The sequence below is a fragment of the Trichosurus vulpecula genome, chromosome 7, assembly GCF_011100635.1.
Source record: "Trichosurus vulpecula isolate mTriVul1 chromosome 7, mTriVul1.pri, whole genome shotgun sequence".
In the NCBI taxonomy this organism is placed as follows: domain Eukaryota; kingdom Metazoa; phylum Chordata; class Mammalia; order Diprotodontia; family Phalangeridae; genus Trichosurus; species Trichosurus vulpecula.
This window is the reverse complement of record NC_050579.1, coordinates 42,670,073-42,697,818: the sequence shown is the minus strand read 5'-3', so window position 1 is coordinate 42,697,818 and position 27,746 is coordinate 42,670,073. Positions and strand designations below refer to the sequence as shown.

The window sequence follows — 27,746 nt, the reverse complement described above, 5'->3', positions numbered from 1 at the left end:
TTTAAAAGATAAAAGTGACAATAAAATATTCAATGGACAATTTCAACTACATCAAATATAAAAATTTTCACAACACGTAAAATCAATACAAACTATAAGAAAAGCCATAGAGTAAAAAAATTTTCACACGAAATGCCTCTTACCAGGTCTGATAGATGAGCTATAAAATGAATTAAGACAACTATATAAAGATGTCACACAAAGACAGTCTTGTTTCCAAGATAGACAAAACAACCACTTTAAAGGATCAAAGTTAAGCAAATTAAAACTACTCTGAAGTTTAACCTCACACTCAGAAAAGCAAAAATGATAAATGTAAGAAGAGTTTTGGAAGGCAAATCCCTATAGGATCCTTGCTGGTAGAAGCTGTGAATTAGTCCTCCATGGTGTGTATGGAGTGTTCAGGAAGGACTAGCACCTCCAGTGGGAAACCCCACAGAGCCCTTTTCAGGGCTTCTCATCCACCTTTGGTATCCACCTTCACCCAATTCTCACCAGTGGTTCCAAGAAACTGGAGCATATGCAGTGGCCACACTCCAGTAAAACCATTTCAGCAGATGGGCTAAACCAGGTTGAGGTAAGCAAAAGGCCTATCAGTGAGTTAAGGAGGGGAGTAGGTGGATGAGAACAATCTGTTCCAACAGCCACAAAGGATACTGAAGCAAATGCCGTGGAGAGCTTAGAGCTTGGTCAGACACCAAGATCACCCAATGCATCCTGGGCCATTGCCAGTGGTCCTGACTTCTATCCTCCCACCGGACTTCAATGACTCAGAGAGTAAGGCTGATGATTTTGTGCAATTCTGCCTCACTAAAACCCAATACACCTGCAACTCATCACCATGACCGGTCCTCTCCAAATATAAAGAACAAACAAATCCTTCCATTCTGGAAGATAATTCTACTACAAACTTCACTCATTTTGATCTAGATGTCACTACTGGGCCTGCAACTCAAAAAGGTCAAAAAAAGAGGGAAAACATCCCTCATGTACAAGAAATATGTATCTACACATACACACACACAGAGGCATATATAATGTACAGCACTTTTTGTGGTAACAAGAAACTAGAAATAAAACGAGTAAAAAAGTAGGGAACGGCTCACCAAATCATGACGTATGAATATAATGGAATGTTACTGTACCAGTGGAAATAATATTAAGATTTCAGAGAAACTTGGGACAATATATATGAACTAGAGAGAAATTAACAGAACTTGAGAACAATTTACACAACAGTCATAAAAACGGAAAGGAAAGCAATACTGAAAGACCTCGGAACTCTACTCAGTGCAAGTGACCAGTTTCAAAAGACCATCAATGAAAACACATGCCTCTTTTCCTTTAGGAAAGCAAATGGTGGCCTGTGGATGCCATGCAGTAAACATGTTGCCAGACATGACCGTGTTGATTTATGTAACTACATTTCTTTATTACAAGGGAGGGTTTCTTCTAAAGGAAGATAGAATTGGTGATAAGTTTTTTAAATCAATAAAACATTATTTTGGACTCCTTGCTGCCTATAAAAAAAATTAAGTTCTTTAGTCTGGCATTCAAGACCTACAATCTGACCAAAATCTACCTTTAGAAATACTACTTTTCTCTCCCATTACTTTCCCCAAAAAACCTTCTGCTCAAGTTGGTGGTTTCCTGTGCCTGTGCCTAAAAGTATATATAGGTGCCACTGCCCCATCTGGAACACCCTTCCTCATCTTCTAAATCCTATTTTTCCTTTAAGGCATAATTCAAGTCTCCCCATTTCTGTGAGGTGACGCTCTGACACCCCACCCACCTCTTGGGAATTACTCCCTATTTTCTATACTACAAGAGTGCAGTATCTTTACCTCTTCTATGACCTTTAACTACTGTGTACTTTTTTCTCTGCCCATTCTAAGTAAATCATAAGCCTCTACAGGGAAAAGATCATGTCAGATACCTCAGTATCACTAACCCATTGAAGAGTACTTGGAGTACAATACAGCGTGTCCCAAAAGTCTTAGAGCAATTTTAAGCTGTTTAGGATTAAAACTTAAACTAGCTCTAAGACTTCCAGGACTCATATAGACAACTCAATGATTGCTGCTGATGATATTTAATTTCTTGAGTTAAAAAGTTACTGGAATATGGTTAATTTCTTGATTCTCTAGAGTCTGAATCTATAATGGACCACAAGCTAATGTGTAAGAAAATGGCGCTGAGGTACAAGAGTCCACAAAAAAACAAGCAGCCTTTATTGCAGTATTACAAAACACTTTCCATTTTGGCAATATTTTACAACGTATTCAGCTTCTCAGACTGTTCAAGGGCTGGGAAGAAGGTTGGAAATTAAAGGGGGAAATTTCAATGGACATTTCTAAAAGAAAAACTGCCCCATCCCTCCCACCAAAATAAAAATCCAAATGTCACTTAATTCCACTACTGGAGAAGAGGCCACAAGGAAAGCAGCAGGCAGAACTCTGGCAACTTCACTATTGAACATGTCAGAGGCAAAGGAACAATCAAGACGGTCTTCAGTATGGTCGATTACGCTGATCATTTCTGTAGTCATTTCTAGGAATGAAAAATAAAAAGCAAGACCAAATTTGGGGTTTTCTAAGTATAAAGACAAATCCTTGTTGGTCAACTGATGAAAGAAGTCAGTGAAAAATTACAATTCCCACTGAGGAGCTATACCTACACTTCAAGAAAAGCCAACCTCTTAGAAATACAGCACTCCAAATGGAATCATGGATTAAAAAGTATTAATATGCAAGCCCCTAGGTTTTATATAGATAGCTCCTACTGGAGAGGGTGCTGGCCTTGGAGTTAGGAAAATCTGGCACTTACTGGCTGTGCCATGTGACCAGCGACAAGTTACTGGATCTCCCAAATTCTGAGATTCCTCATCTGTAAATGGTAATATATCTGTAGTTCTCACCTCAAAGGCTAATGCAAGACTCAAATGAGATCAATAATTTTGCAGTCCTTAAAGCATGATATAAATACCAATCACTAACACTATCATTATGTGTAAAAGAGAACGCATTTGTGATGCTTGGCCCTAGAAAGAACCAGGACCAACTGGCAGAAATTGATGGGGAGATGTCAGTTTAGAAGGCCAAACTTCCTAATGATTAGAGCTAGCTCAACATAGAATGTGTTGCCACCTAAATTATCACTGCACATATTAAAAAGCTAGATGACCACTTGTCAGGGATATTTTAGAGACGATCCATGCTTTAGATACAGGCTGGCTTAGCGAAACGTTGAGGTCGCTTGCAACAATTGAGATTCTATAAAAATGGGAAGCAAAAGACACAGCAATCCTATAATCTGAGAGTAGTGATTCCAAGCTACGCACACACTCACTCACCTGCCTCCCATTTTGCCACCATAACCACCTCCTCGGTCTCCGCCATAGCCACCACCTCGGTCTCCACCATAGCCGCCACTTCGGTCACCTCCGTAGCCGCCACTTCGGTCACCTCCGTAGCCGCCACCACTTCGGTCACCTCCGTAGCCACCACCACCACCACTTCGGTCACCTCCATAACTGCCACCGCCACTTCGGTCACCCCCATAGCCACCACTCCGGTCACCCCCATAGCCGCCGCCGCCACTCCGGTCACCCCCATAGCCACCGCCGCCACTTCGGTCTCCTCCATAGCCACCTCCACTTCGGTCTCCTCCATAGCCACCACCGCCACTTCGGTCTCCTCCATAGCCACCGCCTCCTCGGTCTCCACCTCTGCCACCCCGGCCTCTGTAGCCCCTCTCGCCTCCATAGCCTCTCCCCCGGAAATCTATAAGACAGAAATGCAAACTGAAGGGCCAAGGGGAAAGCCGCAAAGCCCCCTTAGTTCTGGTCAAAGGGCAAGCTACGTAATGATACTGTTAAAGAGGTGACCCACCTCCTCCTGAAGGACGAGAGTCCTCTGGTCTGGGCTCATTACACTGATTACAGGAATTCCTCCGGGCAAAGTTCATATTTCCACAAGACCTCAAAAAGGAGGAAAGATGTACTTTTAGACTGTTTCCAAGTGATGCAGGGGCTCCTGCCCACAAACAAGAGATACTTACGGATTAGGACAAACCCAGTCACCACTTTTAGGGTCTCCACCTCTACCCTGAAAGCCTCCACGTCCTCTATATCCTCCACGTGAACCTAAGAGAACAAGGCAAGGAAACTCACATGACATAGAAAAAATCAGTTCCCATACTACCCTTGTTGGCAGAATTCAACAAATACAGAGTTAATAGAGTAATCCAAAACCACCTCTAGAATGTGGGGATATTTTAGCATAAACTACAAGGCAAAAAACAGAACACTCAAACAGATGACCACTGACAGGAGATTCAATGCCATTTAAAGTTTAACCCTAAGCATACCCAAAGGATTGAAAATCTACAGGTAACCTGACTACCCCCACTTTCAATTGCAATTTTCAATGTGCATTTGACTAATACAGATAATGGACCAAATATGGTCGCTGTAAAGCTGAAGACTGAGAAGGTGTACAGATCCAACTTAGAAAAATGTTTCTCTTTGTGGAAAGAAACAAGCTGTGTAGTAAAGCACCAGGAAGTTCACAAGATGCTTCTTAGGCCTTTCCCCTGTGACTTGCTATTTTATCAGCTACATCTGTACTTCCAACTGAGCAAAAACCTGCCACGTGCCTTTTCAGATATTTTTCTAGACAGCCATTTAAGAAATGTCATCACTGTTCACCCTCGAAACATCTGATATTCCCCAAGGGTTCTCTGATACTCCAGAGATGGGAGTTGCAGGGGTTGAACACAGAAGACCAGCTAGAAACAACTTTCTCTAATTCTAAACAGCCAATTCTAAGATGCTATAAACCCTACTTGGGTAGGTGAACCTCCAACCACCTTCCTCACCTATCCTATACCCTCCACGCTAACTACCATTTTAATAGAGAAGAGAAGAACCTAGAGAAAGAAAGCTAACCCAGGTTCCTTCAATAAGGTAAGAGGCCAAGGCAAGAGGTCTAGTGGTAATGAGCATCTTACCTCGTCGCCCACCTCCACTTCCACCTCCTCTCAGGAACTCCGGTCTTCTAGTGGCAAAAGACACTTTGATGATGTTGCCATGGAATTCTTTTCCTGGGAAAGAATAAGTGGTTTCCAACAACAGTTGAAATCAAAGAACAAGGATTTGTGTAACCATCCTCTATGAAATTGGTTTTAGAAGAATAAGGAGTGCTAGTGAGGTCTCACAAAAATCCAAATGCTTCAGGGCCACAAGATTCAAGGTGGAATGGTTTGAAGAGCTCCTTTTCTACACAGCATGGCACTCATGCTTTCTGGCCTGAGTATTTCATTCAATCTAATACTACCACAAAATATAGGGACATCCAAGTGCTTAAGAATCCAGGGCTCCCAGCTTCCAAGCATGATGGACACTTGACACAGGAAACCTCTGGGAAGTCAGTGTTCTAAGAACTGAAATAAAAGCTGGGCAGCTCAGGACCAGTACAGCAAGCTATCTCCTCCAAATATGTGCAAGCAGATGGGAGTTTACAATAGTCATTGAGTACAGACTTTGCCAAAGAATACAAAAAATTCTATGGCACTTTACTGTGGAGAGCACTTTCCTTACAGCTCTATGAGTCTGGTAGCACATGTATTAACACCCCCATTTTAGAGAAAAGTGAGGTTCTAGGATGCTGACTTGCCTGATGTAACCAAGTTCCTAATTTCTGTTATGGGCACCACCATTCTAGTCACACACAACAACCAGCCAGGAGTTATTCTCAACTCTGTTCTCTCCTTTGTCCCCGTATTCAATCAATAAGAGCTTCTAGCTCTTCTCAATTTGACTTTCGTAACACCCCTCATTGCCTTCTCTTTTCTCTTCACTAACACTAGAACCATCTTAACTCCCACCCTCATCCCCTCTCGCCTACAATATCTGGTATGATATAATCTCCTAAGCAGTCTCCTTACATCCAATTTCTCTCTACCTTGTCCAATTCATCCTCTACACAGCTTCCAAAACAATATCCCTAAAACTGGACCTCAGTCTGACTGCATCATTTTCATGGCCAAGAAGCTTCACCAGCTCCCAGTATCTATAGAATAAAACACAAACCCTTTTTTCTCCCATTCCAAGTCCTTCATAATCTTACTCCTACTTTACAGGTTGAGTGCACATTCCTCCTCCTCCCATGCCCTATTCTCCAGCCAAACTGGCTTCAACACTGTTCCCCACATATGACACTGTACCTCCTGCCTCTGTGCACCCCTCATATACTTCCCACTCTCTCGCTTCGTTCAAGGTTCCTCTCATCTCCTACAAGAGCCCTTTCCACATTTTCCCCACTTGTTAATTTCCTCCCCATTGATTTTTATTTGTTTTGTCTCCTATATTAACTCACCTCTGTATGTGTTTTATTCCCATTCCCACGGCATCTGAAATCTAAGTTCCTTGAGGGCAAGGACAGTCTCACTTTTTTTTTGTATTCCCAGTCCCTAACAAAGTATAAAAGCTTAATAAAGGCTTGGAATGACTTGAAAATTGGTAAAGTACATAAATATAGTAGGTAAGCCAATATGTACTTTCATAGAGAGTGTATTTCTTTCAACAACTAATACATAAGAAACTACAAGAGAACTAGTTCAAGTTTTGCGTACCATCAAACCAGTCAATTGCAGCTTTAGCTGAAGGAGGGTCATCAAACGACACTGTTGCCTCTCCTTTTGGCTTGCCTGTGTCCTTGTCTGTATAAAGATTTATCATCGGTTTGCCAGTCTTCTTATTTGTCTGGGGAAAAAATAAGGTTGGTTTTCCTTAAATTCATGTTTAAATCACGCAGTAAGATGCTTAATGAAGTCAATGGTTTAGGAGTAACTCAACACCAACACGCCAAGAGTGGGGCATCAATTCACAAGTATTTATCAAGTGCCTACTATGTGCATGACACTGTACTAACACACACCAAAAAAAAAACATAGATGGTCCTAGCCTACAGGAAGATCACCATCAAACTGAGGAGACAAGATTTACATAAATATTAAGGAGTGAAAACCAAACAAGAAATTGTATGGTGTAATCTATAAGCACAGTCCATAATCAGGCACTAATTGTGCAAGTTAGTCATATAATACAAAGAAGTTAAACGAAAAAAGCATACACATTTAGATTTGACTCCTAAAGGATAAGCCAGTCTAAATACACAAAGAGAGAAAAGACGAGACATTCCAGCCTGGGGACATAATATGTGTAACAAGAGGAAGGAGCATGGCATAGTAGAGTTGGCAGGGAATAGAAAAGCTGGCCTAAACAAAGAGTCCAGACATTTTAAACACCAGAAACTATGAGATTTCCTCTACAGAGAACTCACCTTAATAATTCCTATTTGCTTAAAGAAGTCCCCAACTTGATCAGTTGATACCCCTTCTCCAAGTCCTTGAACAAAGATTGTGTTGTTGTCTGAATTATCAGACTCTGAGTCTAGGAAGAGGGAAAAAAAATGTAAGGTTTAAATGATCTATTTCTTGGTTTGATTTACATAAAGTGTTCTTAGGCTTGGGTTGTCAGTGACTTAAGATATATATGGCACATTTATCAAATGTGAAAACAACATAGAGCTAGGAAGGCTCGCTACCTCCCTGGCAGGCTGAGGCAAGATCTGAGTTTTGATAGGCTTACGCCTGACCGAACCTAGTAAGGTAAAACTTGAGGCACAGTTAGACAGCAGCTTGTCTGAAAAAGATCAGAGATACAAGCATAGCAAGCTAACAACATGGTATGGAAACACCCCGCCCTGCCCTGCCCACCCCCACCCCCCAAAAAAAAATGTAAGGCAATCTTGGGCTGTGTTAAGAGACAGGCTTTCCAGAAATAAGATGGTGATAGTCCACCCCCATCCTCTATCCTAGTCAGACCACATCTGGAGTGTTTAGGAAAAACACTGATAACTTGGAGCTGTCCAGAAAAAAGAAACCAGGATAGTGAAGAGCCTTGAGTTAATGCCCTATAAAAATCACCTGAAGGAAAGAGGGATGTTTTGCCTGGATAAGATTCAAAGGAACAGGATACCAGTCCTTAAGTACATGAAAGACTGTCATGTGAAAGAGGGATTGATCGAACTTGTTCTATATGATCCCAGGGGTAACAACCAAAAAGCAGCAGGTAGAAGATGCAAAGAGATCGACTCAAGAGGCTTTTCCTGACCTCAAGCCTAACAACGAAAGCTCTTCAGAAATAGAATGGACTACCTTGAGAGATGGCAGGGGCTGGTCTTCCACCTCCACCCAACAACCCCAGTTTGAAAGCTGGATAACCACGTGTCAGATAGATTTTAGAGGGGATTTGGAGAAGGGGAAAGATGAAGTGGACTAAATGATCACCAAAATCCTTTCCAATTCTGAAATTCTTTGACATACTATTATGTAAGCCATCAAGAGCCAGGATACAGTTTTTGGTATCCAATTGTTTCTACGAGTGAAGGAAAATAAGCACAATCACCCGTTAGTGCAACTAAAACCCACTGTGTCACTCAGATACGGCCATCTCAGTTATTCCAACTTGAGAAACAGCAAGTGTATAGAAGGACCCAATCAATCAGGAGGAGATCTTAAGGGATCTTAGACGTCACACTCAGTACCTTGGAGTGCAGCAATTGGTAATAAAATTAGTTCTAAGAAATATCTGACCATGCAGGTTATTAAACAAGAAAATAGGGATATGGGAGGTCTTTAAGAAAGTCTCACTGATTAGGAGAGTTTAGAAGTAGAACTGTCTAAAGAAAAACATTTAACTGTCCCCCAATGCCCTTTCCAAACCTGTTAGCCTATGACTCCTTAAAGGGGAAGGTAGGCAAGAGATGTTTGGAAGAAGACCTTTAAAATAACAACACTAAAGGTCTGGCATCAAAGTATTTATTATATCTTGCTCTCAAATGTACAATGCAGAGTGATGGATTTAGAGTCAAAGGTCCTGGGTTCAAGAACTGGCTTTTCTAATTCACTGCCAAGCTTACCATGGACAAGTTACTGAGGCCCTCTCTCTCAGCCTCAGTCAAATCCTCTATAAAATGAGAGGGCCCAGATCAGGAGTTTCCAACAGATTTCAGGGGGTCCATGAATTTAGTTGGGAAAAAATTACATCCATTACTTTCACTAACCTCTAACTGAAATTTAGCATTTCCTCCAGTTATTCTTTTTTTAAAAGCATTCTGTAGAAGTTTCACAATCTATAATTTGTACCAGGCTGCCAAAGGGGTCTGTAACACTAAAAATTTTTTAAAACGTGGATATCATGAAGTCTGAGGTCACTTCCAACTCTAAATCTAAGATCATTATATTCAGCACCATTTTTAACCTCTGGATCATTGTCAGTTTCAAAAGCCTCCACAACAAGCAAGATGAAAACCTGCTGAGATTTTGTGGAACCAGTTTCCCTTTGTTCAAAGACCTCTCATAGTCTACTGCTTAGTCTCCTAGAAAGTCTCACAGATATCATTCAAATTCTCAATATATATAGCAATGTTACCAATTCATACTGTTCCAGTCACTCATTAAAGTTAAAAGAATTCAAACGCTGTAAGGTGTTTGGTAAGGAAATCAGACCCACAGATTTAACCCACCAAACATTTTGCATCACCCCATTCCTTTTCCCTGAGGTTTCTTCAGAAATTATAAATAAGGTTCTTTACTATCAACTCCTACACTGGCATCCAAAAAAAAATTTCTTTCAAAGAACACAAGCTAAGGCATATAATATTAAAGGTTATCATCTACAAACTGCTTTGCCTTACCAGCATCTGTTTTCGGTCCATAATCCCTGTGGCCTAGGAGAAAAGAAAACAAGTAATAGCTATTTAAGGAAATCCATTTCAAAGGTTTTGTTTCTAAGTCAATGAAAACAAGAAAATCTCAACTGTATTTCTATAACTTACAAAGTCAACCATAACAGATTTATAAAGTAAATATATTGGTTAAATGATATTTTTTTAAGTTTGATAACAAATCAAAATTTGAGTATCAACATTTCCTTAAACTTGTCATAGACAGCATTTGCCACTTTGGCATTATGCTAGTATTGCTCATTTTAAGTACTGGTTGTCAAATCAGGGAGAGGAATGCCCTACTGATTTAAGACCACTGTGTCAGCTACCTTTATAAAAGAGCATTTTGTCAAAACCTGGTGATGGTCTCATTGGTCACCACAGCCTCTTTCATGCAAATCCACAGAAGTAGAAACCCATTGGACTGTTAAAGAGATCAACTTTGGCTTTTTTTTTTTTAAAGCACACAACACACACCAGCCTCAACCAAGTAAGAACAGGCTCAGACTGCATCTGAGGGATAGATAGTGGTGGCTTTTAGATTTATACAGCATTTCCACTGAAACATTTTGGGATACTCAGCACTTACCACCAAAATTTTTGAAGCCACCGCGGTCACCACCACTGCAGAGGAAAAATTGAAGAAATGATTTCTTCCTTAAGTCTCTAATGTGCTGAGCCCTGGGCTCAATCTACACTTAACTGATCACAAGTAGAGAGCTTATGGCCTAGGGGAATAGTAGCACCTCTAACTTTCCAATAAGTTTCATTTCATAGGCTTCCAGGGGTTGTTTCCAACTAAGTGTACTAGGAATCTACTTCCAAGAGAATCACTAAACTGAAACTAAATAGCATATCATATCATATACTCTGACCTAAAAACTTTCCCCAACCCAAGGCCAAAATGGATGCTATATAACCCCTGACTTAAAGTGGGAGGATATAACAGTAAAAAAAGCTTAACTAGGGCAAATATTCTACCCAACAGAAAAAAATTAACAGGAATAAAGGGACTAGAATAATGCTCAAATTCAAGTGTGAAATTTTGGCATCATACTGGGAAAGGATATTAAATGGTTGGCATTACAAGGTAAGAAGGTGGAGAAGCATATGAATAGAGAGCTTCAGTATGAAAGGCTGTTACATGTCATTCATTCATTCATTCTGAAATCTAGTGTAAAATATACATGTGAGGATATTAATGAGAATGGACTCTAAGGATAAGGAAGGCTTTAAATTATGCTTCTCCATCCCCACTAGAACACAATTTGACGCCTTACATAAATTACTAAATTTAAACTAGCTCATTATGCCAAATGTTCTGCACATTGATCTACAGCACGTATCACAGACGTAATGAAACACTCGACAAATCACAGCAGTTCATAATTTCAGGCATATGATGTTTTTCTTAATTTGGCAAATATCCAGTACCTTCTAATATCCTCTGATAGTTATGTGTAATTCAACAGTTTCCTGCTTGAATCAAAAGGCAATGCACTTCAAATGCATTATGATTCAAAGCCCCTACATATATAGCATGATGGTGTTTTCAATTGCACTGAAGTACAAATGTAAAGACCTGCCCTTTGAACTGAAAAGGGGGCAATACCCAAAGTTTTTGATGGAGGCATCTAATTTCCTATTAAGCAAAAGACCTCATGCGAATGATTTTCCTTTCCATGGCCTTTCTAGAAAAAAGTAGCCACTGTGAACAGTTTCCCTTTAAATTATTCCCACTTTATGACTGTGATAGTTCTTCCTTGCACCTCTAAGCAAAGACAAGTCTTTAAACTTGAAAATCTACTCAATTTGGTTTCTGCAAGCCTAGAAATTAGGAGGCATTTGTGAAATTCAAGCCTCTAACAGTCGGAGCTTCATGCTGGTTTCTCTAAGTTCCATGTTTCAAGAAAACATCCATCCACCCTCCCCCATCCCTTATTTACATACCTAAACAACTATGCCACCTTCCAGTCCTCCGCTTTATTTGGTTTAGCCAAACATTAGCATGTAGCAAAGGGGCTTCTTGAACTTATACCTCTGAAAACCTTATTAACAGCAACTCTAGGATTTTCAAGTAACACTCCTCTCACTTGCACAAGCTTCTTTTTATATGCCCAACATAATTCCAAAGAGAAAAAACAGCTAGGAAGTATATCTAGTCTCTATTCCTACTAAAGAGACAAAGGGTAGAATTATTCAATAGGGAACTGGGGGGGGGGAGAGGGGGGAGTAATTTTTTCCATAAGTGGATTAATGATTAAGTTTCATCTCACTTATAAGAACACTTTTAATTACTCTAATACCATCTTAATCAAGAGGGCACCAAAGAGTTCATTCAACTAAAGAAAAAAGAAACAATTTGGTACAGAGCAATGCTATATAATTGCTGGTTTCAATTTCCATTGCTTTCCAGGAATTTAAAATTGAAATAACCTAAGAAAAACATGCCTGTAGAAGAGAATGGCTGTATAAGTCAAATTTAAATACATTTGTGACCTCCCATTAGCTCTCTTAAATGATCTTTTATGTATTTCTGATAACTGATATTAAAGTAGTTGAAAATTTCAACACAATGGCTACCAACAAGATGGGAAGCATTTTTTCCCAGTTCCATATAATAAGTCCATTGCATCATGTATCTATCTATGCAAGAGATAAATCTGTGTCTGTTTTGTTGAATTAAACTCAAAAACCATTGGGTCAGCAGGATTTTCTCCAAGTCCACCATAGATATATCAGGAGTACTTTCCCCTGACAGATCTAGGTAAAGAGCAATGCTCTCACTGCCTTCCTTCACTGTGGGAGAGAAGGAATGAATAAAATAGGGCTTATGCCCATGTTAAAAGATTAGTCCCACTGTCATTCAGGAAAGTTAAGGCTCTTTGGTGGGTTTTCCTCAAAGATGTAAATACTGTTCAAGGGTCTAATCTGCTAAGAAACAAAAGAGATAACTCAAGAGTTCCTTTAGTGTTCTGGGGAAATTCAGTATTTGGTGAAAACAGGAATCCAAAATACCGATTTCAACTATTTATTGGTGTTAGGGAAAACCATTAGTTATTCCAAACATAAATGATTCAATAGATTTAAATACAGTTTTTCAACAGTAGCTATACTTATTTTCTCTGTTCTGGGGAAGTTCTGCACATGTACGGCAAAAGCTTCCTGAATTCAACAGCATTTCCTAACCATACCTAGCAAGCCAGGGATCGAGGAACACATGCACCTTTTTCAAGGAAGCTATTATTCAAATACTCTTAATGGAGAAAAGAAGACACTCTAAAAGAGAGAACTTTTAAGCTTGATCCGTAAAATCTTAACACCACAGCTACTAATAAAATTTCAGCTACTTCAGTCTAGACAACGAAGAACATATTACGTATCTACGACAATCTATAACAACTTACCAATGACAATCTAAGACTCCATCAGAATAGTAAAGTTCAGGACAATGAGAAAAAGTTGAAAAAACTATTCTGGCACTAAACTTAAAAAAAAGGATAAAATTTTCAACTCCAGTTGGATGATAATGCTAGTTAGTCTGACCACTAAAAATGTTAATTTAGTTTTCCGTAGGAATTAACGCTTTTTTGTGGCAAACAATGTGATTTGCTTAAGAATTTTTAACTATAAGGGTGTTTCCCACAATCTTTCTACCTCTTTTTTGAAATCTGAAAAGCTGAATGCCTTCTTCTGGATTGAATTTTTCCTTCTGTCATCTAGGGGGTACTCAAAGTGGATTGTGATTGTCATCTCTTCCGCTCTCCCTCTCTCCTTTTAAACTTTTAACATAAAATCCAAGCAGTGCTACACATTCTTCAAGCAGCTAAGAAAGGTAAGATTTTCAACCCTACTGTTTTTAAGTGAAATGATTCAAAACACATGGAAATGTTGTTCTGGACCAAGGGAAAATGTTGAGGGAATTATTTTTCTTCTTACTCATAAGCAAATAAACCTAAGAAATTTCTATAAGACCAGATCTCTAATCCAAAAGTTTAACCCAAATGAAAACTCTGAACAATGTTTGGGTCAAAATTTTCCGTGGTCAGTTTCTGCCTACAACTAAGATGGCTTCACTGCAAAAAATGAACATTTAACATCAAATCACAAGACTTGAAATGATCCTGAGATGTCACCTAGCTATATCTGCACTGAATAACCAAGGGAGGTTGTGGACTCTATGAAGGTGTTTAGAAGTAGCATTGCTATTCATCTCTGGTTTGCTTTACTGGTAGATCTTAGGTAAAAACCGAAAGGATTTCAGCCTTCAAGCTTCCTCCCAAAGATGCAAACCTAGTCCTCCAAAGACACCAAGAAAATTCCACCACTCCCACAAAAACTTATAGAGTATAACAGATTCCTGAAGTTAAGGACAAAATTACAATTTCCTTATGCGAATACTAAACCTGTGACGTAACAACCAGAGGGCTGTTAATGAAGGTTACTCACTATTTTCACACTATTGCAAGGCAGTAAGTTATGGAGGCATCCCCTTAAAGCTACTAACATGAAAGTATAACATGAAGCCTCCCATGGGGTTGGCTCTGTTTTGTTGGGACTTCTGTTGGGACTAGTAAGACAGAGGGGAAGTTGCACAAGTCACCCTTTGTTCATCACTTTATTCACATCCTGTTGATGACAAGATGACAACAGTGTCTTCTTCAATAATAAAAGAAAACACAATCTATTTAATCCACTAACTATACACAGTAACCTGATTATATTATGGTTTAATCAAGATCCTCACAAAGTCTGAGGCTTGCAGAAGTCTATCAAGTCATGGTAAGGCTTTATTTAGTTTGTGCCCAAAATATCCAAAGCATTATACAATGAACAGAAAAAATAGCATGCTTAAAAGTTCAAGGCAGGAGGTTCAAATGCTGGTTTTACTTGAAGCATTACTGGGTTGTTTTCAAATTCATTTCTAGAGATCCAAAGGCAAGACCCAAGCAGCAAAGGAGCAAAATTGAACTGGTTTGTTATTAAGTGACAGTTTGTGGACCATGGCCAGTTTCACTTCTTGACCAACACAGATTAGGCTTTAGCCTATGTATTTTATAACCACAAAACTGCAACTTACAAATGTCCTCTTGTTAGAAAAAACTTCAACTACCCTTTTAGCTTGGTCTTAGATGGCTAAAATGCTAAATGTACATGTACATTTTAAAATATTAAATTAAGTCAACTACAATAACATTTTAAAAAAAATAAATCTTAAAGCTTGAGGATCCTAGCAAAGGCCAAAAAAAGCAACAACAGAAAGTCACAACTTTCTTAAGTAGATAAGTAAGATTTCAGATTTCAAGTTCTAGACCAGGGGTGGGGAACCTGCGCCCTTGAGGCCACATGTGGCCCTCGATCCTCAAGTGTGGCCCTTTGACTGAATCCCAACTTTACAGAACAAATCCCCTGAATAAAAAAAAAATGTGTTCTGTAAAACTTGGATTCAGTCAAAGGGCCCCACCCAAGAACCTAGAAGGCCACATGTGGGCTAGAGGAGGTGGGCATGTTTCTCACTCCTGTTAGACAATAGATTTGCTAGTAGTTTTATGATACTGCACTAATTAATTCAATTATCCAAAAGGAAAAAATGATATAGTCTGCTTTATTAAATTACTAAAATTAACTCTTTTTCTAGCAGAAGTCAGGTACTGCCCCTAACATTAGATCTAATTTGTGTTTTGCTGTATACATCCCCTTCCCAAGGGTACTCAAGATTATAAAGGAACCTCTCCACCCTCCAACTTTGAATTAACTTACCTTTTCTTTTGATATGCAAAAGACTTGCACTAGCCAGAGTTATTTTTTTAAAAAGGGCTTAGATTTTAGCTCTGGCAGGAAAAATGAAATGGTTTGACAACCACAGTGGTGGGCCTTTGTTCATCTCTGTTTAATATACACTTTGTGGACTAATATCAGGTTAACATGGCCTAAACTAAGCAATTTATCTGGCATGTTGGGGTTGAAAAGCATTTTAATATAAAAATCTTTGCATTTTCTTCCACCCCTTCTGGGAATATAATTCCAAATCTTGTAACTCTTCAAAGTTCCAATACTTGGTTTAGATCATAAAACCAAATCAGCTAAGTAACAATCAAAAAAGAATTCTAGAATTTGGATGCAAACACTTACCTTGATCCTGTCATAGGACCTCTTCCATCCTTGTCATATCCCCCACGCCCTCTACCTCCTCCCTGTGACCCGCCATATCCTCTATTATCTTCTCCATACCTACTCATGTCACGACGGTCATCTGCAAAAAAGCACAAAAAAAAATCACATTTCTGATAAATGCTCTCATTATACTCAAGTGAGTTTTTTCTAAGGTCTTCTGAGACACTTTTCTGCAAAAGTCAATACAAGTCTTCTAAAAAGACACTGGCATTACTGTATTCATCACAGTCAAGCTTCATAAACTATTAATAAATAGCCAACATTTCCATAATGCTTTAAGGGTTGTGAAGTACCTTCCTCACAACATTCTGTGAGGCTACACCTCTCAGCAGTGGTATGACATGACAGAAAGGGCAATGAATTTTTTTAAACTCAGTGGAATTGACCTCTGACATTTATTGATTGTCTGGCTTAGGGCAAGTCATACTTCACCTAAGTCTCAATTTCCCCAGCTCTAAAGTGGGAAGGTTTAACAACTGAAGGTTGCTTAGAAGGAAACACTCTGTAAACCATAAAACACTCATAATTACTATTAGGACAAACAGAATTTTTATGGAGATCCCCTACAGAGACAACGAGAAGGGTCAAAGGGTAAGTAATCTGCACAAAATCATCAGCCATGGTGGAGGCAGCTCTAGCACTCAAACATAGGTATTCTGATTTTCTTCCCCCATTAAACCATACTGTCTCAGTAAGTCACTAAATTTAAATAGCAAATCACTGGTTTTTGAGTCTATCCTCCAAGATTACATTAGAACTGTTTATGGTAAAGGATCCCCATCAATCCAATGATTTGGATGCATTAGATAAAATAATAGTTTTTTAAAGTTTCTATTTATTTTACCTCAAAATAAAAGGCACCAACATCCTAGACATTGGCTCAAGAGCCACAGCCTTCACCAAATATGCTTCACTCAAAAGAAAAAAAAGTAATCATGTGGGAATGATGGATCAACCATTAATCAAGGAAGAGCTATAAATTTGTAAGAAAATGCTAATGAGATCACAGCATCTGCAAGTCAAAGCTCTTAGAACAGGGAATCCAAAAACAAGGAAGGGGTCTGTAAATAGATTTTGGGACAGGTAAAGAAAAATACATCTTTATTTATTTTAACTTTTAACTGAAATTTAGCATTTCCTCAATTATTTAAAAACATTATTATGAGACAGGGTCCATAAACTTCACTAGCCTACCAAAAGGGTTCATGACACATTAAAAAAAGACTTAAGAAGCCCTGCCTTAGAAGGACACAGTCACAATTAAAACAAGGATGCCAAAATAATCAAAGGTCATTTAGCCAATAATTCAGGGGTCCCAGCTACTCAGAGGTATACATCTAAGGTAGAAGAAACTGGTCTAAAAGGCATGTAGGCTGTTAAAGAAAGATAAGATGTTTCAAGACCACTCAACCTTTTGGTAAAGAGCTGGAATCTTGGTTGACTCAAACCCACTACTATAAGGCAACGGTCATTCTGTAGCTATTAAAAAATGATGCTGCAAAAACAAACTAGAACTCTACAGTCAGTGTAGCTTACCTTGTGTATGGTGGCTGTAACTTTCTCTTTGTGAATGATAGGACTGCTGATTTTGATTATATGAGTCTTGCTGCTGATCATAATTTGACTGCTCGTCATATGAACCTTGGTGTTGGTCATAGCCTGACTGTTGGTCATATGAATCTTGCTGACCATAGTCTGACTGGTCATATGAAGGCGCTCTTCCACCTTGGCTAAACAGGAATCAAGAACTTAGGAGAGTTCTCAGGAGGATTATTTTACACAGAGAGATGGCCTATTCTGCAAAAGAAGGGCTAAATGGCTAGAGCTCAATTCTGTCAGTTCATCAATCAACAAGTATTCATTAAGCATCTCCTTTGTGCCGAGCACTACGCTGAGCCCTGGGGATACCCCTCACTCACTAGGAGCTTACACTCTAGCTGCATCTGGCCGTGCTCTTCACTCTTCTTCCTAAAAGATTCTTCCTAAAATTTAAACCTTTAATTTACAAGGAAATTTTGCACCGACAGAGTCGGAAGGTCAAAGAAACACCAAATCATGGAAAGTATCTCACCCTGAAACACTAACGAGTCCAGAAATGGCTTCCTGTCATTACCTTTCTGAATAAGTTCATTGTAAAGTACAATTTTATTTTAAAAACAAGCATACTAGAATGAATACATCAGAACGAGAGCTGCCTTTTCAGAGCAGTTACCTCGGGGGAGGGCCACGCTATTATTCTAACAATGCTACCACTGCTCAAGTATTTTTAGAACCTCTCTTTTGAAACTGCCTGCAGTACAGAGTTTCAGACATCTTCAATGGTGGGAAATCTTCATCCTTTGAGGGAAGATTTGGTTTTCTGAAATAGCTAAGAGCCATCTGTAACCAAGAAAGTAGATAATTGCATGCCATACCACCACTATGGGTCAAAAAACAGGGTGTATCTAAAAAGATATGATGCTGGTATTCTTCTGATGTGGGCTCTAAACTGGTTCTGAAAGTCAATTCTAAGTGAGAAGTTCCCAAAATATTTTGAGTAATCACACTATCACTGGCTCAGGTGTATATAACCCCTCAAAATGACTAATCAGGACAACGTTCACTCGGATGCCTCAATTCCTGAGGGAGAGCAGGGATGTAAAGTGTGTGTCTGCACGTGCTTTAACTCTCATTTGGGGAGGCCACAGATTATTCAATACTACTGACAAGTGATGGTACTTATACCAAGGATGGTACCTGGACCATGTAATGGGCTAGTTGCTCTTCAAAGCAAACCCTGCTCAAACAGCCAGCTGCAGAAATGCTGCCATATCCCCTCCCATCAGCAGCACTACTGCTTTCTCTTCTAGTATAAGAGAATGAGAGGGGTCAGAACTTAAGCCCCTCCCATTCAAAGAGCTGTCAAGTCACTTTCTCTTTTCTTTATAATTCACAGCCAATCGTATTTCAGAAAGTGCATTTTCATACAAAAATGCTCCACATGCTTCACACTCCACTTTTGTGAACCTCTGCCAACTAAGAGGCTTGAAGTACTGCTACTTATAATGTGATTCTCCCTTGCAGCTAACATAGAATGCCTTACATTTGCACAGGTTTTCATGCATTCATATAGAAAACATTCACAGGATTCACAATTAAGATCTCCCTCTGTATTACTCTACATATGGTTTTTATTTAGCTGTATTTGTAGTTTGTGGTAATTTATAAGGATTTTTCCTTATTTATGCTCGCTATAATAAAAGCCCTTCCAAACATAGAATGTTTTTGAGAAAGCTTTAAACTTGTTAATAAAATCCTACCCACCCATACTAATAATTCAAAACATTTTTTAAAGCACCTCATGTTTGTGGGTAAGTTTTCACTTACATCTACAGAAGGTTCCACATACAGAACCAAAGGCCAAATTTCATTTTCTTTCAAAATTTTCAACTAAGCTACCATCAGTTACAGGGGAAGAATGAACTTACTTCTTGAAAACTTCAATGAAGTCGCAAAGAAGCAAACTCGTGCCTTACCCGCCAATGCAACCCAGGAATCACCTCACACATGACAGAAGCAATACCATATAACCGTACTATTTTCCATTCACAAAACATCAAGCCATATCTATCAAAGAACATCTCTGGAAGACATGTCTACCTGAGGTTTCAGGAGAGTTCCGTGGTGATATCCATGTTTTAATACCTACAGTATTAACCATCTCCAATGTCCAACACTGGCCCAGTGCTTTCGCTTTATTTCCTTACCCTCCCGATGAGTCCGTGTTTTGCTGTCCCTGGTTATTATAGGATTGGCCATATGAGCTCTGCTTTTGATTTTCATAACCACCGTAGGACTGTGAATAACCTAAAGAATGGATGGGCATACCATTTAGAAAGTGTTCTGAGATTTTAAATGTCTAAAATAGCAAATTTAACAAGCCAGCCCAACCTGATTGACTCTGTCCATAACTTGAGTAGCCGCCATAGTTCTGTCCATAAGAGGAATCAGCCGTTTGCCCATAGCCAGGATAACCCTGAAATTTAGGTAAATGCTCATTTCGTTGCCTACCGAAAACAAAATAAATGTTTAAATGGATCATGGTCTGGACTTCAACCTACTTGTGGTGCTTGTCCATAGCTTTGGTTACTTTGATTGCCATAGGAATAGCTGTAAAAGAAACATTTGAATTTTTAAACAAAAGGCTGCCAAAACCCAGTCTTACATCATCTACTATTATATAAGGAACCTTGAATATTTCAACTCAAAGCTTCCCAAGGAAGTTTCATTTTATGTCATCTACTAAAGAGTTAAATCAGAATCCTATGACATAACGTAGTAGAATCATTACTGGAGGAGGCCTAGACTCAAATCCTACATGAGGTGGTCAGACCTTCATATGACCTTTACCAACCTTTCACCCTTTCTGGGGTATTCTCTAGCTTATGTCCTTCCTAAGATGTGGCACCCAGAAACTGACATGATATTCCAGATATGATCTGATCAGGTCAGCATATACACTGAACATCTGAGCACTGCTTTTCCTCATCTCTAATACTTACACTACATTCCCATCGGGGATGCTGGGTGGAGAGCACCACCCAAAGCTGAGTTACTAGGCATTCCCCGAATGTGAAAACTGAAAGGGATTTTCAAGGTCCAAACCCCTCCTTCTGCATAGAGGGAATTGTTACTTGCCCAAGGCATGATGGTGAGTCAGTGATAAATCCAAGACTAACAAGGCCTCCTCTAGCGCACTCTCTTTTATTTTCGGCTCTCCAACATGCCTAGTGAACTTGGGCACACTGAAAGTTGGTGGCCCGTAACTTTTCTGAGTCAATGAAGTCATCAATGCCACTGGCCTAATTTCAACACGCACAATGCCATATACTTTATATGCACAATCTCATTTTCTCCTTACGGACCCTCCCCCACCCCACTCTAAGCATAGACACTCTGAATGCCAAGTATAGTCTAAAGAGTTGGTTTTGCTTTGTAAAATCTTTCCTAAGCCAAATGTAGTGTCAGCTACACTAGAAAATATCATGCTCAGGAAAAGGTACATTCCAAAGACTGACAAAGATGCCATAAGGCTTAGGCAGCAGCAGGCTAATTCTTCACATTAACAATCTCATCTAATTCACTATCATGCTCTACAAATCCCTTTCTTCCTGACATTTTGACACACCCATGCGATGTAACTTGAAATTCCCAGAAAAGGCAAAGGATACAGCTTTAAAGAAGCACTTAATTATATATCAACATATGAATGTGCAACACTGTAACTTGAATCCTTTTTAATTTTCTACTAACACAGAGCAACACTATTCCCCAAACCTTTCTCATATGCATGTGCATGTATACTTATTTTTCTGAAATCCAAAGCTAAAAAACACCCATAACAAAAGTTATTCTCCATAAAGCATTTTTTCCTCTTATTTTAGCTTATACAGGCTACCATAGGGTTTCTCACACACTTGAATCGCTACTCCATGTATCTGTATGCACTGAGTTGCAACCTGTTTTCCAATACCAGATCTAGAATGACAGAGAACTTATTGGTAAACAAGAAAAGTGGATTCTACATGCTCCTTCACAAAAGAACGCTACAGCAACCAATTTCAGTTAGGTCCTCCTACATGCCAGACGTGGCGCTCTTCACATTCTGGCACTCCAAGAACTCATCCAAAGTGGCCACAGTTGTAAACGCTGCTGCTTTAAGAAAAGACACTGCTGCCTGGGTGTATTGCTCCACAGAGATCTCAGCATCTTACAGTTATTGCTAGGACATCATATAGCAAACACTTAGCCAAAAGTTGAGGCTAAATTAGTTTTTTAAACACTCCAAAATCAGAGCTAAGTTGATTGCTTTGGGGCAATTTCTTTAAGCAAATGGTTCAAATGTACTACTTGAGATATTTTCTTGTATCTCCATGTACAGAATTCTATCAACTTCAAACCATTTTCTTACTCTGCTAGATCTCTTGTTTACAAAGGCTAACCTTCTCCCCCTTGTGAATATTTACAGCTAATTTTTAACTCCCCTAAGACATCCAGAAATCAACTCTCAAGTGAAGTGGTGAATCCCACCTGAATTCACCTGTTTCAATTCCACTCAATATATTAGGTGTATACTTTACCTTTGCTGATCGCCCCCAGACTGACCGTAACTTCCAGAATCTAAAACACAAAGAAATAATGTTAAAACCTTATAGAGAAAGCATGATCCATTCAAAGACAAACTTTAGCCCCTCTATGCAAGAGCTGACAGAAGGTACAAGCCATGAGTTAAAAGAAACTATACACAGAGGTCTATATAAATTTTTCTAATCATTTCAACTATAAGCCCTCTTATTCCACACATGCTATTGGTCACAAGGTGGGTTAGGTGGAAACATGTGAATACATCTGCACAAAACCATCACCACTAAAAAAATGTTTTTCCTAATAAAGTATATCCACAGAAGGGAAAGGCAGTAGCCTCTCTATGACAAGATACTCTACTACATAGAAGTACTATTTCCTTTAGTCAACCGCAGCGTCCAAATCAAATTCCAAAATAATTGCTTTACTTGTGTATTTTACCTCACAGCTCCTTGACATGCTGCCCTCCTCAAACTCTCAAGCAACCCTGAAGAAACAGCACATATTTTTCCTCTTGTGGATCACTGTGATTGTCAGCAATAGCAGAAGCCTCTCTAAGGGCTTAGTTGAAATCAGAGTTGGGGAAAAATTAAATATTGCTGACAATTCTTCAAGTGTTCATGAAGAATAGTTACAGGCAAACATGTCCTACTCTGGGCTTACCTTATGAGTAAAGAAACGATTTACCACCACCCTACACAAACATACAAATTCCCACATATTTTTCAATAACAGCAAAACTAGGGACAGAAAAGGAAGGTATGAGTAAATATAGCATAAAAAAAAGCAATGCATCATGGGGAAACACCTTGAAATCCGAACTCATATTCTTGATCTGACTTGCCTTCAAGCAAGAACACACACACTTTTCAATTGGCTATCTCTGAATCTTTACTGTTTCCCTAGTCCAAGGCCACACAAAATAGCACCAGCTCTCAAAGTTCATTTGTCATGTGACATACTTCTGTCATGCTATAACTCAGTATGTTTCAATTCTACATTTGAATTAAAAAAACTAGCTCTGCTCAGATTAGTTGTCATTTATCTCCAGCAATCAACTTAAATTCAATGACATGCTTTTTCTTCACTTCAATTCATTCAAGACAACCTCAAAGGGAAAAGCATTAGCCATTAGAAGAATGCCTGCCATTTTCCAGAGTACGCTGTCTATAGACGTGTAGAAGATACCACTTACATAGTATAATCACACTCAAGACAAGATAGTTCATTAATTCATTATGTGGGGGGAAGATAGTGATGTGAAAGAGAAGTAGTTACATGCTACTTCCCGTACAAAAAACAGAGAGGAGAATAGACTAAACAATCCTAACTACTACTAGAAGTAATTTGTTGACCAGAACTTTATAAAAGAAAAAGGGGAGTTGTCACTGCCACATTTTATAAGCACAGTTTAGCACACTGGGCACTCACTGTTACTTTCTATAATAAAAGCTGTGTTACAGGTGCTTGATACAGAAATACTATATAGACAACAATAGCACCTTACACTGCAGGTAGCTACCTGGCCTAGCACAGTGCCAGTTAGGCCTGAGATCCAGTCCCGTTTTGGCCACTTGCTAGCCTGCTAATCCTGATGAAGTCATTTAGCCCGTCGTGGCCTCAGTTTCACCCATAAAATGGGGGCAATCAGCACCTACCTAGTGCTGTAAATCTTAAAGGGTTATATAAACATTAGCTAGTATTATTATTTGTATGAGACAAACTTACAAGGTGATTTTTTTTTCACAACTCTGAAAGGGTAGATAGTAAATTTCATTTCACAGATGGTAAAACTAGGTCAAAGAGAGGTTAAGTGAAAGTGATTTTTCCCATGTCACTAGCTATTTTTTATTGGCAAAACCAGAACTCAAACCCAGATTCGCAAGTCTAGTGCTATTTCTACTACAAACACGTGACCCTATTCCTCAACTAGTTTTAAATGTAAAAAGAAGCAGCAAACAAAGCATTATCTATCACACAATTAACTGCCAAACATTTAGTGACTTGGGCATTTAAAGGCTGGTACAGAAGGATGAACCAGACTTTCTGATCATATGTACAAATATCCATGAATTTCACAAGTGGTAAGTAAGCCCCTGGAATTACTTTTTTATGTTCAATCAAAATGCACACACCGATAAATCATTTATGGTTACTCAAAATGAGTTTAAGCATCCTATAGACCACTGAATGAGCACTTTCAGATTGTAAACCATACATATTTCCTTCCTTGAAATATGCCAGATTTTACTCATTTGGTGAAGAAATCTCATTTTTAGCCAAAGAACCGGGATTCATGTAGTGCTTTAAGATTTGCCAAGCACTCACTCTACTTCACCTGATCCTCACAAGAAGCCTAGGAGGTGCTTTTATTATCCCCATTTCACAGAAGAGGAAACTGAGGCAGCGATTTAAGTGACTTGACAGCACCACACAGCTAAGTGTCTACAACTTGCCACCAAACTGTTGGATAGATCAGTCTTGAGATACAATTTGGCCATAAGCATTCCCAAACTCCACTACATGTTATACCCAGTCAAAAATGTCATGCCTTTGACTTTAATGGAAATAAATTCCCCCCCCCCCAATAGGGCCTAAAGGAAGGGAAACTCAGCATCTGACTTCCAACACTCAGAAAATGGGATCAAAGGGAAGTACATGCTGCCCCTTCCCCATTTTTATCCTTTTGTATTCATTCATTCATTCATTTCTGCCTATACCATCAGCAGGATAGTAGATCACCACCTTTTTTTTCAACCTTTCAATTACTAACAGGTACCGCCCTTTGAGAAAAAAAAATTAACAGACTTTGGCCACCAGGCAAGATTTCCAACCACATGGTTTCATTTCACTTAAATGTTGTGCCTGATCAACTTAGCACCTAGGAAGGGAGGGAAAAAGGGAGGATGGGCGTGTGACCTACAAGGCTAGCCAGCAGCCCCCATCCCCACCTTTTTTTTTTTCCAGGCAGGGCCTCAGAGTCCATCAGCCTGGTTGACCAAACAGGTGGGGGGGCCCAGTGGTTCCAGATCCTGGGGGACCCTGGGCTCCTTAGCATTCTGATTTGGCCTTCAACCGGGACTGTCTTTGTTTCTTTCTCTAAGGTCCTGGAAACAAGAACTGTCTTTTGCCCTCCCCAGTGTTTAATTCAGTTCCTCTAACATAGTAGGTGCTTCATACATGTTTATTGGTGGATTTCTACTTTTCTGTAAGCTCTGTGAGGGAAGGGCCTGTCTTTTGCCTTTGTGCTTAGCACAGTGCCTCGCACAGTTTCCTACATGTTTTTTGATTAATATTTTTTTCTTGGGGGGGGGGGGCCACTGCTATCTTTTTAGCCCGTTTTTATATCCCCATCGATTAGTATAGTATCTGGCACATAGCAGGTGTTTCCTAAAGGTTTATTAACTTAATGATTGATGGACTTCTCTCGGTCCCCGTCCCCCTTGAGAGCAGGGGGTCTGTCTTTTGCCCTTTTTGCTATCCCCAATGCTTAGCACAGAGCCCAGCACATAGTAGGCGCTTCTTCATGTTTACTGATGGATTTCTTTCTTTCCTTCTTTTCTCTCCCTTTCCGAGAGCTTCAAGCGCCTGGCCGTGCACGCACACCCCTCCAGAGACATCAATAATAGAAAAGTGTCGCTTTCAGCAGCAGGTAAACAGCGGGTGGGGGGGGAGAGGCAGGGATGCCAAGCCCCCCAAAACTAGGGGGAGGATTCGTGAGATTGGGGGGCCAAAGGGCTTTTAAGAGGCAACTTTCTTTTACGAGGGCCGCGTACACAAAAGAGAGGCGGGAAACGAGAAGGGGAAACTGAGGCCAGAAGCTTCGGCTCGAGGCCTCGCTGGCCGCGGCGGGGGGAGGGGGAGAGAGGACCCCGACGCTCCGATCGCGGCTGCCCCCCCCCCACCTCCCTCCAGACCCAGAGGGTGTAGCGTGGACCATCGCCACCCACCCAGCTCCTTGGCTGGGGCCGGTCCCAGTATATCGGGGCCCGAGGCCGGAGGCCCAGCCTGCCACGGGCCGGGAGCGTTGGGGACCGTCCGTCCCCCCTCAGCGCAACATGGCGGCGGCCGGTCCCTCCCCCCCTCCGCCTCAGCCTCTGCCTCCGCCTCAGCCGGCCTGTCGGAGAGCCGGCGCGGGGCGAGCCTCGGCCGGACCGGCCCCCACACGCCGCCGCCGCGGCCGCCACCGCTCGCCACAGGGCGCACCTACCCGACATGACTAACGGCCGCGGCGCGGAGCCCCCACAGCCCGCCGAGGACAACGAGGAAGAGGAAGAGAGCCAGGCGGCGCGGCGGCCAGAGCCAGACTGAGGGTGGCGCGGCGGGCCGAGCCCGACTGCGGGGCTCCGGCGGCCAATCAGGGCGCGGCGGCACGTACCACTCCGGCCCGGTCAGAGGGGGCACGCGCTGACCGAACCTAGCCTCCTGGAGCTGGGGCACGGAAGCAGCCGGGGAAGCCCTCCCCGCCTTGGACCGTACCACGATGGAGAGGGAACTGAGAGGCGGAACGTACCAACGCCGCCTTCCCCCGAGGGAGGGAGGCGTAGAACAAACTAGCTCCCTCCTTTATAACCACCATCTCTCCCTCCCTGATCTAACATCTCGAAGAGTCAGAAAGTATGGAGCGATCGAGTGTAACCCTTCCCAACCAATAACTAGAAAATGTTCCTCCACCTAATATAGAAATGGTACGACCTCCTCCCCTCCCTCGCGCTGCCTGCAACTAAGTAGACAGCAGAGATTGAGCCACAAGATGGCGTTCTCACATGGGAAAAAAAAATAAAAGAGGGGGAAGGAGTCGTAACATCCAGGGTTCCGTGACCACCCGGGGCGGATCCAGTGGATGGGCCTGCCCCCCTGAAAAAGCACTACAAAGGGAGCAATGGACAGAATAACTGCCTCCATTCCCACCCCACCCCCACCCCCAAGCGCGCGCGCACACACACACACGAGACGCACGTACGAGAATGGATTTTAAATTTTCAGCAAAAAGCCAACAGGATAAGCTACAATGGAACTGAATTAAATAACTCCAGGATAATTCTAAATTAGAAATAATTTCCAAAAAAGGAAATGGCCAATAGGAGATGTCTGCAGTAAGAATTCTGTAGAATCAGGGAGTGTGTTGTTTACACTTCAAGCAAAAAGAAAACTAAGTTACAATGAAACTGAAATTGATCCGTTTGGAACCTTCTTAGACTGAGGCCCTAAATGTGCCGGGTCCGATTCAGGGCCTGGGGGAATGAGCTCCTTAATGCCCTCGTCCCTAACCAGCTCCTAGCCTTCCCGAGGCGGAGAGAAAAAAAGATTAATTAGTGGCAATGGACGGCCTCTGTGTTCTTTCCCTGGTTACAAAGCACTTTCCAGTACACTGTATCCTTGGGGCAAGTAGCATTTATCCCCTTAAACAGCTGAGGAAACAAAGGCTCGGGGAGATTGGGGTCCTTTGCCCAAAGTTTGCTAGTGAACAGGAAGTGTTAGGTCTTCTGACTGCGGGTCCGGGAATCTTCTAGTACAGCAGTTCTCAAAATGTAGTTGGGGATCCCTGGGGGACCTGGAAGTCAAAATTATTTATATAATAACACTAAGGCGTTTTAATTTCTAGTACGGTAAATATCAGATATAACCCATACAAACAAAAGCCCTTTGGAGTGTCCT

At 40.7% G+C, this 27,746-nt stretch overlaps 1 protein-coding gene across 1 annotated transcript; it reads right to left on the bottom strand.

The window, feature by feature from the left end:
• Nucleotides 1-2,208: 2,208 nt before the first annotated feature.
• Nucleotides 2,209-26,556, bottom strand: TAF15 (TATA-box binding protein associated factor 15). The gene is made up of 16 exons (XM_036767270.1): nt 26,299-26,556; nt 22,085-22,124; nt 20,066-20,114; nt 19,896-19,980; nt 19,712-19,811; nt 17,502-17,695; nt 15,924-16,044; nt 10,381-10,415; nt 9,762-9,794; nt 7,344-7,453; nt 6,634-6,763; nt 5,011-5,103; nt 4,060-4,144; nt 3,891-3,979; nt 3,353-3,782; nt 2,209-2,550 (listed from the first exon to the last, which is right to left on the bottom strand). The coding sequence occupies exons 1-16, from the start codon at nt 26,303-26,305 to the stop codon at nt 2,511-2,513; spliced, it is 1,641 nt and encodes a 546-aa protein (XP_036623165.1). The 5' UTR covers nt 26,306-26,556; the 3' UTR covers nt 2,209-2,510.
• Between the last annotated feature and the right edge of the window lie 1,190 nt (nt 26,557-27,746).